The following is a 12,171-nucleotide window of genomic DNA, read 5'->3' on the forward strand; positions in this document are numbered from 1 at the left end:
TGAGATTCATCCAGAATCAGAGGATTAGCTTCGTTTTAGAAAGAAAATAGTTTGTGTCTTTAAGTTTCGTTTAAAATCTCATTCGGAGGTGTGTGTGTGTGCGTGTGTGTGATTTTTTTTTTCTTTTTCTTTACTGTATGTGTGCGCGTGTGTGTTTGTGCGTAAGCTAATGCTTGGCCTTTCTCCCGAAGGATCAATAGGAGCTCTGTTGCCGCGGTTACAGGAGAGATCAGAGACTGGCTCTGTCCCTGCCTCAACCATCATCCTTCATCATCTGCTACGAGCGTGCACGCGAGCGCGGACACGCCGTGAGCGCGGACGGGGATACACTCGAGTGGAGGAGACGGATGGAGGATGATATAAGAGACAGAAGAGCAATAAAAAAAAAAGAGGGAAAACCAGATGAAAAATCTTTCAAAGCACGGTTACTACCATCTCCGTTGGCTTTTTCTTCTTTTTTTTTTAAAGATGTTTCTCAGTAACTGTCTTGACACACTCAAGATAATAAACTAGTCCCTCGGAGGGGACGGTGACCGACCGTGGGATTTTTGCGGATTGATTCTTCTAGAGCACAAATATTCATCTGGAGGTGGCACGTCTAGAAAGGAGTGTACCAGAGTGCTTATTTAAAGCAGCCTCGGTCTCAATGGGAGTTCCTGCGATTCATGCAACATAAGAGCAACACATTTAAAACCTCACGTTGACTCTGCAGCCGGCTAAATAAACACGAGCTTCGTTTGCCTCAGAAGAGCTTCGCCTGTTGGTCTTCCGTTTATTTCCAGCTTTATTCTGGGAGGACCAGACGTTAATAAAAAACATGCAAAAAGCAAATCCCGATCTCGTGTGTGTGTGTGTGTGTGTTCACCAGCGTGTACAGTATGCGTGCCCTCTAGTGTCAGCCGTGCCCTTCTGGCTCGCGTAGCCCCGGCAGCTGTTCCCTGTGCTGGGTCACATTCCTGGGGAGAGCCCTGGGGCAAAGCAGCTGCCTGGTGCACCTCTCCTTACCCCTGCCCCCCCTCTTTTTTTTTTTTTTTTTACTTTTGTTTCCTCTCGCTGGGCCCCATCCCTTCTGACAGCACATGCAATTACACAGTGAAATTCCTTCATTTATTACTGCGCTCCCACCCCTCCATCGTCGCCCTCTGCCACTCACACACAACTGTTTCGCAAGTACTTTGTGTGTGTCTGTGTGTGTGTGTGTGTGTGTGTGTGTGTGTGTGTGTGTGTGTGTGTGTGTGTGTGTGTGTGTGTGTGTGTGTACACATCTCCTGCAGTCAGAATTATGAGGTGAAGATGGTAGCCTGGACACGTCCAAATACTATATATTAGCTTATTTCTGACAATGAGATTATCTGTTTGATAATTATGAAGCTACTCCCAGGAAACTCTAGCTGGTTGGACGTTGTTCAAAGGTTTTCGTTTCATCTCGTACCCACCTCTGTCATCCACTTCCTTTTTACCTAAAATAAATAACTTCATGCTGAGTTCAAAAGTAAAGGTTCTCCTTTCGTAATTCTGCAGTTTTTTTATAATCGATGTTTTAATTGAGCATTTGAGTTCGTTCTGAGCGTAATAAGGAAGTAATAAAACGGCTGTCACGTGAACATTTTAGACCATTACGGTGGCCGCATTCAGTAAACAAATCCAATATGGCGGCCAATATGGATTCGGATAGTACCTGTTGATTACATGAAGTAAAAAGTACGTAGAACATAGGTCTTCAACAGGGGGTCGGCGACCCTTAGGGGGTCCGCAAAATCTTTGGTTGATTAGACATTTTTATATATATATTTTAAATTTCCCCGGCAATTTTAAATTCTCCAAATACACATTAACATGAATCCAATATATTTTAGTAAAGGGATAAATGGAAACAGAAGATGTTCATTCACTGTCTAAGCCTCCTGTACACAGTCGGCCCCGCCCCTACAGCTGCTCAGCCAATCACGAGAGCCTATCAGTCCCCCAGGTGAAATCGGAAAGCAGAATGGATCGGTTTGTCACTTGAACTACTGCTGCTAAGCCAATCACGAGGCCGCGTATTACACGGCGACTCTGTCAGGTATGTTTATTATTTATGGGAGTTGCGGCACCATACTGTTGCACATTTGAAATTTAAAAATTTTTTTAATAAATGTAATATTTGAACATGTGTATTATTTGAATAACTTAATACTGAATGCAAAGCAATGATAATAATGTGTATATATATATATAAGAAGCACTAGGCCGAGTTTAATATAGATCACATATACAGGGGTTCCCTACCTAATCTCTCATTAGTTTGGAGCTGAAGACCCCTGACGTAAGTGGGAACAAGATTAATTTTCCAGGCGTATTTTCTTAATTGTCAAGAATGGAAATAAGCAAATTTCCCACAATGTCAAACCACCCCTTTCTTGCAATCTTACATCTGTACTCCACTACCCAATCTAAATGCAGCATTACTGCTTCCTTATCTAGTTTGCCCAGTGGCACCTATTAGGCCTGGAAGGGATTTCCTTCCCTGTGAGCCTTCCCGTTTTCTTTTCTTTTTTTTCTCTTTTTTTTTTTTGTATTTGGACAAAGGTTTCTCACTATTTTCTGTTTCCAGTCTGCAAAGCCCTCTGAGATTGTCATTTTGATTTAAGCACACAAATAAACTTCAGATGACTCCTTTTTTTTTTCTTCCAGTCTTTAGTTTATTCTAACCAAATCCTTTTCCCTTTTGTTCTGCTGTCTCTGCTCCACACGTCCCCGCTTCTCGAAGTGGTCCATTCACTGGAGCAAAGCTAACCTGAGCGGCATGCTCGCACAATAAGGCCTGTGTGGCCGGCCGACAGATGGCCCTCGACGCGAGCCGCACGTGCATGTGCGCGCACGCGCTCAGCGTCTCATATCACATGGGGCTCATATGAAAAGGAAGTGGGCCGAAGTCACGCACTCCCTCTCATACATGCAAACACATGCCCCGACTCAGAGACGCGCCTCACACACTTATTCATGGTCACTCGCAGCCCGTACACAAAGTAGTCGGACTTGCACGCACTCCGGTGGTCAGCCGCATATTTTCCTTTCACTGCTGGGCGCACGCATAAGCTCAAGCTCGCACACCAGTCTTCACGGCAACCTTTAAACCCAGAGATGAGCTCCTTTATCGCCTTCGCTGCGAGGCGTCTCCCTTCCCTCTGCTTTGTTTACAGTGAGACGTGTTAAGTGCGGAGCTAACAGGTGGCGAGAGAATATGTAGCAACATACCGCGCCGCTATTAAAAGGAGTATTAGCGCATTTTGTTGAAGTGAAGAGAAAACACAGATGGATTCACTGAAATAATCAAATATCGGAACTCTCAAAACATTTCGCTTGATGAATGGGAATCACCATAAGAGGAGTGACTGCAGACCCCGCTGTATCGTAAGGTGATCAATCAGACCTTTTATAATGCATCCAGAGTCGCGGTATTACTAACATCCTTTCAGAAGTCATAACAGCCACTCCTATCAACCAATATCCATCCTCTCTGAAAATCTCTCCCCCTCTCTCTGAGGTAAACACAGAGGGGGCTAGAGAGGCTGTAGTGCACTCAGGCCGGTATTTATCCAAGAATTTTAAACAGATCAATCGTCAAACATCCGTAGAGAAAGTCGTACCAGACGAAGCAAAGCTGAGTTACAAAAAAAAAAAAGAAAGAAAGAAAGAAGGAAGAGAGAGGAGGATAAACAGCCCTATTCATAAGGAGAGACGTTGGTGATTAACCTCTTCTGAATGAGATTACCAACATTAGGACTGGGCCATTGCCTTTGGACAGGTGTGTGCAGGTGTGTGTGTGTCTGTGTGTGTGTGTGTTTGTGCGTCTGTGTTCGTGAGAGTGTTTTTTTTCCACATGACTATGTGCGTAATGGCCCTGCGTATTTTTAGCCAACACTGAAAGTTTTTTTTTTTTTCTTGTTTTGTTTTTTTCCCCCGTAAATTGCAGCAGATGAGAATCTGTTTTTATTTCTGCCAGGAAGTCTGAGTAAAGAGGCCACGGCCTAAAGCTGGACACAACGCCAAACACGGGGCGGCGTCAGACTTGTGAGCGCTGGGTCGATTACTACAGCGAAAAATTAGACAATGACCCCCTGATTTCAGATTTCAGCTAATAACCGGTGGAAATACAGAATTAGAAGCTTTTTTTTGTTGTTGTTGTTGTTTTTAACTCTTTGTATGATAGTGATTTTTTTTGTTTTTTTTAGATGTCAATATTAAAAACTTGTCTAGTTGTCTGGATTCAATGCAGTGACCGCTCAACAGAACATCTGAACCACATTACGTACATCACCGCCTCAACGCGACAGCTCATATAACTAATAAGAACTTGCGAAAAACAAAATGGGAATTGCATTTTTATTTTCAAGACGAGCCGCGTGTTAACGGTGGACCTTGGCGTGGACAGTTTACGGGTTCTTATGCAGCTGTGCTTTCCTGTACTGGGGGGAAGAAAAAAAACACTCACGCTCAACACTGTTAATAGTGCCATTAAAGAACTTTGTCCTAAAACATGAAGCGAATACTTGTGGGATTTAGCCAGTAAATGGAAGCTGCAAAGAAGAGAGCAGCTATTACAACTGAATTTACTGCACATTGCTAAGCGCTACGCCTTGGGATGGAAACGGAGAGAGAAAGGCTTCTACTTTTTTATTGCCAGAGGAGATTGTAGAGCTAGGATGCATACACTCACTTGTCTGAGCATGTGTGTGTGTGTGTATGCGTGCGTGGGTGTATGGGTGTGTGTGAGTGCGCGGCCTCACCTCAGCGTCTTGATCCTGCAAGCCGTAAGTCCTCTGCAGAGCACGCAGCGATGCCACGCTCAGCTCCGGCTCCTCCAGCAGAAGCTCCAGAAGCATCACGAGCTGGTCCGACGTCAACTGAGGAGACAATGCAATTTATGAAATCGATGCCGGATACGACGAGCTCCAGCGCAAGATGTATTGACTTATTATTAAATAACCTGAGCAAAAAAAAAAAAGGCACATTTTCCTTCTACTGAATTACTAAGATTATCAAGACAGGCAGAATCATTTACATCGTGGATAGCAGGCACCCACACACGAGCACATTACTTTCCACAAGTTTCATTTCATTTTCTTCTCTGCGCTACGAAAGCCTTGATGAAAAAAAAAAAAAACACGTCAATGTAAGTCGGGCAATTAATGCAACCTTTCAGACGGAAGAAACTAATAAAACGCAGCTGAAATGGTAATAAAATAAATCGAGTGAATCTTGTACAATTGGGAGATGAGGGGAAATATCAGGATGTGAGTCGAGGACAGAGAAGGAAGTGAAACAAAGCATTTAATTTCTTGGTTTTGTCCTATTGTCGAGAGACAAAGAGCTCTGTTCAGGGACGCACCAAAAGAGACACCTTTCAGAACGCGGATTCTTCGTAGGTCGCACGACTGCAGTGACATCCCAGACTGCAGCTTTGTCACAAATTTTCAGGAAACAGGGAATGGCTTCCTGGTAGTCTGTATAACGATTGCGTTGTCCTGAGGTGGAACCTGAAGGAAACAACCTATTTTCTGCTGATGACTAACATCTTCGGGGACAGTGGGGCTTAGACGTGTATTCTGATCGTGGACGCGGGCGGCGATATGAGAGAGCGACTTCCTCCTCCAGGGGGACGGCTGTGCCCAGCCTTGCCTGCCTCTCTCCTGGATGCACCCAGCACTCCCAGCCACGCTCCGTCTCTGGTCCCAGTCTGGGACACAATTAATGGCTGAGGTCCCCGTGGAGACTAATGTGAAAATAAGTGTGTGACTGAGCGAAGCAGAGCGTGAGAGAAGGAGCGAAGACAAGAAGATAGTGACAGGGAAAGGAGGTAACCTCATCCCTCTATTCAGACCAGCAGCTTCGGTGAATAGCTAGATTTGTGCGGAATATATTTTATTTTTCCTTTAAAAGCTATCTTTGGTAAACAACCTCCCTAGAGCTGCTGGGAAATACCTGAACCAAAACCAGGAAGCATTTCAACATGTAGTTGTTGGAGCTGAGGGAATAACACCCTGACTCTAGCTGGCAAATAGTCAAATCAAACACTACAACCACCACCGCTACAGCACACACACACAAACACTGATGATGTTCTAACTCCGTGGAAAATCTGATATCCAGTCTTTCCCTTCACCCTCTATTGACTCTCCTCTCTCCCCGTCCGTCCTCCCTCCATTTTGTGAAGGCTGAGTGTTTTTCTGAAGTGGCGTCTCCATCTCAAAAAGGGTCTCTTTGGGGCCCACCCATGATCCTTCTTCAACTCCCACCCTTTGAAAAGTGGGGAGTCCATGGTTTAAAAAAAAACACAAAAAAACACTGTCTCTTTCTCTCCCTCCCTCACGCACACACACATGCTCGAACACACACACATCCCTCTGGAGTGACTGTGAGGTCTTGTTGTGCTTGTATGTATTTATGTTGCTATGGTAGTAATCAATATGTCTGCACCAGCGCCTCCACAAACAAATTCTTGGTCAATGATGGTACATTACAAACCAATTTACATTTTTTGTTGTTGTTGTTCTTATTATTCTGACACACAAACACACGCACTGTACACACACACAAATCCAGGGACAGGAACATGATCGTCTCCCTCATCACATGCAACATCTCCATGATGAAGTCACCAACAGTGACAGCAGCTAACGTTGGCTCGGATGAACTGTTCCAAAAACACAGACCAACGGCACTTACTTAACACTTCATACTGAGCTACATTTCAGAGGAAAATACTTTTCATCTCACTAAATGTTTCCTTCCCATTTTCTGATGCCTGCAACTGCAATCTGGATCCACCAAGATGGACTTGAAAAGCAATGAAAACCAAATGTCAGCCTTCAAGACACTGCTTGTAGACATACTTTCTCTGAGAATAAAGACTGAATAAAGATGGACAACGGAACAGCTCCTCCTCCATTTTTTCATTCCATTTTCTGATAAGTCTCATTTAAGTGAGTTATTTGATGCTATATAAACAAGCTACAAGTAGCCAACCGCTCCATCAAGCAGTCACATAGGACCGTTGGAAGAGTTGGAAAAAATAAATAAATACAGTTTATATATGTGTATAATCCAACATTTCTTTGCCACGGTGGAGATAGAACAGTATTAATCGAACGCAGACATCAGTGAGTCTGGCGGAAGTGACGGCGGGTCATCGACAATGCAGCTCCGCATGGCTCGGACCATGCTGTGCAGACTCTGGCTTCAAACTCACAAGATGGTGCTGGGGAAACTAGCGTCAGATTGGCCAACGCAAGGATATGGGGACGTGGCGTCCATACTTATATACAGTCTATGCTTCTGCCACATTTTCTGTATACCTGCACACATGTTGCACTTCAAAAAGACTGCTGTGGCTCTTATTCACAATGCTGTCTCCTAGTATGAACTAATGTAGACAAATATAGAAGGGTTACCAAACATCATAAATGTCAAAAATGGGACCTGATACGGGCTGAATACTTGTATGTTTAATATCATATTTGACCGGTTAAGGATCACACCGGTGAAAATGTGTTCAGGGAAGCTTGGGTACAGCTGAGTGTGTGTGGGTGGATGAGACAGGAAAAGAAAGAGCAATTATGGAGGAAAAGGTGAACTCCAAGGCTGAGCACTCCCTTATTAATGGGCAGAGTCTGCGCTGTAGCACGGCACACAAACACTTAAAAACACTCCGTAGCGCGCACACACAGTCAAACACACAGGCAGTCCCGTGTCACGACTGGGTCATGGGTAGCTAACAATAGCCCTTAATAGTACAGTGCTGAAAGCCCCTCTGAAGGGGAAAACCGTATCCCTCTCTAACTCAGTGCTTCATGTGAAAAAAGCTCCTCACACACTCACACACACACACACACAAACACACACACAGCAGAATTTGTCCAGATTGAAGGGGCATTTAATTCCCATACTGTAAGTCAAAGCTGAGGAATGCTAATGGTGAAAGAGACAGAAAACAGCCGCTTCCTCTCAGACACACAAACACACACATTCAGAACCAACTTGGATATATATGGACATCAATTATATAAATATAGAAAACAATCCAAACACAAATGTACGGGACAAAGTCCCCGTTGGTATAAACCACTGGGTAGGTGCTCCAGCTATATATTGAGTCGAGCCTTGCAAGGGCCTCTGGGAAATATTTCGCTGAAATGTCCCTTCACACACTGACCTCTAAACCTCTCCAGAACAATGGCTCTCACACACACACACACTGACATACATGTACAAATATAGACTGTTTGCTACAGTGACTGACAGCACAATGAGACAAACCTATAGTAAACACTAGATATGATATCCACCACAAACGATAAATTAAATGAAGTGTATTTAGTGAAAGGAGTGTGAGCACAGGGGTGACCATGCCCTGCTGTGGGGAGTTGGAGAAAAGGACGCTTTGTAATATATAACAGATAGAACGAGTCAAAGAAAAAGGAACAAGTTATGTGAGGTGTGTATTCTTGTTCATCTATCTTTCTGAGGACCAGTTTTTAGTTTTTTCACCAGCCAAGTGAGGACCTCGGTGCAAAGTGAGGACATTTTGGCCGTTCTTCACTTTGGGTAAAAGTTACAATCAGGTTACGGTTGGAATTTGGGTAAGGAGATAGAGTCAGAGTTAGGCATTTAGTCGATGTGGCTCGGGTAAGGGGTCTAGGTAATGCATTATGTCAATGATGGATTAAAGGGTAGGGTAAAAGTTACAATTAGTTTAGAGTTAGGTTCTTAGATTGATTGGATTGGAGTAGGATGTGTGTGGGTGTATAAGAGTAATAAACATTACATTAGTCAGATTACACACGCACACACTATTCTCACCACGGATCAGGCTGCAAAGAAGGAGATTTGAAATTATGAAATATCACCTTCTCCGAGAGTGCAAAAGATAATAAAATCGCTGTCCAACTTTCAAAAAAAAAAAAAAAAAAAACAGCGACCTGTAAATCTTAAATCTTTGTCTGTGCCTGTCTAACAATCCATCACTTGTTCAGTATTTCCATGACAACGGCACTTAGCACCGCTCAGCACGATACATCGCCGAGTCTTTTTTCAGGACCATTTATGCATGTACAAAAATTGATCATCATCTGTCCATTACCTCGTGTGTGCCAGGTCATGATCCGCACCTTTTTAAGTCTAGCCAGAGGGATTAAAGAAGACCCTCGCTAACTGAGTCATCAACGCCTCCTCCCACGTTTCTGCTTTGACTTTCACATATTCGCAAAAAAAAACAAACCCAAAAGAAAAAAAGAGGTTTTAGTCTTATTTTGTTATTTCTTTCACAACACTTTTCTTTCTGGACTTGTACAGAGAGATTTATGGCTTTAAATGCTGCATTTAGGGAACAGAGGCATATTATAATTTTATGAAATATAATAGAAAAGGGAGAAGACCAAACCAACTGTTGACAAGAAACAAAAACAACTGCACTTCCAGTAAAATCACTCCAAATAACGCAAGAGAACTTTTCCACACGTTTAACACTGTTGCAGTACATCTACCTACAGATGTGTTTACTTTGCATCTATTCAATATCTTAATTATCCTTAGGTTTCTTCATCATTAGGAGAACTTTCAGGGAATATATTCCACAACCAGAAGGATAAAAAAAAAATATTTTATTTCGTATGGATTACTCCTCGAGTCAAACTAGTGATTTCGGGAAGTATAAATATAATCTTACTCGGCTTAAAAGTTATCCAGAGACGGTGCTGATACTTTCTTTAACTCCCTTACTTCTCAGTCTCCACTGGGGAGAACGTGCTACTTGTTCAGTCACACTGCATTACGGGGGTTGGAGACATTGAATAACTGTGACATTATAAAACCAAACTGTGATTTCTGGGAGGCCATTGAATCATGTGTGTGCATGCGCGTTGTGTGTGCGTGTGATGCCATTCAGCCGCTCGGCTGCCTTTTATTTCTGTCTGACCGCAGACTCGTAAAAAACACATTCTGGCACCAGCAGCTAAAGGCCTCAGCCCACGCCTCAGGTACTAAGGTTTCACTCTTTCTTTCGTTAAAACCCTTTCCCTTTCTCTCTTACTTTGCCTCCGTCTCCATGACTGTCTGCCCCCTGTCTCCATACCGACTCCTTTACACTCTTTCTTTCAGCGGACCAAACAGAGCGTCAGGCTCCTCCAATTAAAGGCCCCTTCTCGCTTCCTTTATCGCTTTTTGTCCGTCTTTATTTTACCCTTGATTTAAGGGCCCAAGCATTCATCTACTGGGTCTTGGGTCTCGAGTACGCCAGGCAGCTGTTAGGATTCTCTCAACAGGCATGACAGCACAAATAGCATCACTAATACTTAGCTTTTAATTAGCTTGTAACTGCACTATACAGCTGCACAAAATTAAAAGGTGCAACAAAAGCAGGGCAGATGGTCAAGAATAAGATCAAGAGGGGAAAATCCGGAAAAAAACAACTGATGTCTCCTTTGAAATCCTTGAACCAGTGCTCACGCTATACCGTGCTGGGACTTATTCTGAACAGTAACTGATGTTCTTTCTACCTTCCAAATAAACAGGTGACTTTATTCGGTTGTCACATCACTAGGTCACATGTTAGCAGGGAGCCCCTTCCATATAATAGCGGTAGTCTCTTCTCACAGAGACAGCAATCTATAAATATGACAAATTAGGCTAGAGGGGATGTGGCACTGCAATCACAAGGTCCAAAAAGACATTATAAAACAGCCTGCTGACATAGGTTTTGTAAACCAATTTTGGGTAATGGATGATTGGAGTGCGCACACACACGCGCACACGCACACACACAGATACTAAAAGGTTATCTATGAGTCACATGCTGCCCTTTCAACTCGCACAATGGAGCCGTCTTCAGTTCCACCGTTTCCTCAAATGATGTCACACCTGCTGTTGCAGAGTGGTGATGATCTCACAGACAGCGCCGCTCCAGCCGTAATTTACTCATTAATAGGATTCATTCTTTGCTTTCCGATTTGGAAACCGCTCCAATCAACAACCGCACCGTCTACAGACAGGCACAATGAGGCCGCGTGTTTGCGTGCGTTTGTTAATCTGGCTGCCGCAATCAGGCTCGTGCCTAATCAGAAATCAAAACACACAGAGAGTTCTCGAGAGTCCAACGCGGGGACGAGTGAAAAGGAGGCAAAAAGGAGGACGAGAGGTAGAGCTGTTGAAGTTTTGACCTTCGCAATCACGGCAATTGCCAGTATCGATTGTGTCGCCGCCGTGTCTCCTGGCGCAAACGCATGCGTTGGCTGACAACAGGGGGAAGTGTCACAAGTGTTCACCAGTGTAAGTATGGCTGTGATTAGGAACAAATACTCGCAGTGTGTGTAATACACTGCCAGTCGACAGAGCCAATTCGGAAAATAAACATGTCTAAGTGTCCAATTTTTTAGTTAGTAAAGTGCGCTGCACACATTTTCTTGCCTCTGTGCTGGCAATAGGCGTGGCCGAAGGCATTGTGTTTTCTGCTAGGTAGGTAGCACCCGCCATTCACACTCTAAACGTGACAACTTCAGATTTGGCACAAATGTCAACTCAATTTTTTCCACTTTGACCATATGTCCATTCCACCCTCATGATCTTAGGAACCCCTCAGTGAGACTGGACACTTTACCGAGGTCCATATGACCTCCCAAAAACAGTGTTTAGAGAGGTTTTAAGAGATGACAAATCCCAAAGATTTATGTATATATCCAAGTGCGAGCGTGTAAATTCACGTGGTCGGGAGTGTGTTTTATCAGCTGCTGGTTGTTAGGATAGGTGGCCCCTGGTAGCTGCTCTACCCCCCATCCTATCTTCCTTCTTGGCTCCAAGTTCATAGTCTTAGGCCAATCAAAAAGCAGCGTGGGGTCACAGTGGGGCTGTGAGTCAAGGGTTAAGCTGAAAAACCACAGTGGGACCAGCGGTGGGAAAAGGACTAGTTGCTTCCAGGGTCAATCATCTGAACAGGCAATACACACCCTCCAGAAGTGAGCACGCAAGTACACACGAAGCAGCACACACTCAAGTCGCCCACTTCACCGCTCATCAGGTTACTTTTCTTCACGGCATCTCGCGCAGCAGTAGAAGGTGGGGTGTTTATTACATAAAATCTCATGTTCCCGCAATTTGGTGTGGATCATGAAGGCAATTAGCATGTTTTATCTCCTACTC

The 12,171-nt window shown here is 44.0% G+C and overlaps 1 protein-coding gene across 2 annotated transcripts in view; it reads right to left on the bottom strand.

Moving 5' to 3' along the window:
- Nucleotides 1–12,171, bottom strand: part of LOC125012036 (aminopeptidase O (putative)) — a 70,840-nt gene that overhangs the window by 10,591 nt on the left and 48,078 nt on the right. For both annotated transcript variants that reach the window (XM_047591631.1, XM_047591630.1), the window contains one exon: nt 4,770–4,886. In XM_047591631.1, coding sequence (XP_047447587.1) covers nt 4,770–4,886 — 117 coding nt within the window. The remainder of the gene's footprint in view (nt 1–4,769; nt 4,887–12,171) is intronic.

The sequence above is a fragment of the Mugil cephalus genome, chromosome 8 (assembly GCF_022458985.1).
Source record: "Mugil cephalus isolate CIBA_MC_2020 chromosome 8, CIBA_Mcephalus_1.1, whole genome shotgun sequence".
Lineage (NCBI taxonomy): Eukaryota > Metazoa > Chordata > Actinopteri > Mugiliformes > Mugilidae > Mugil > Mugil cephalus.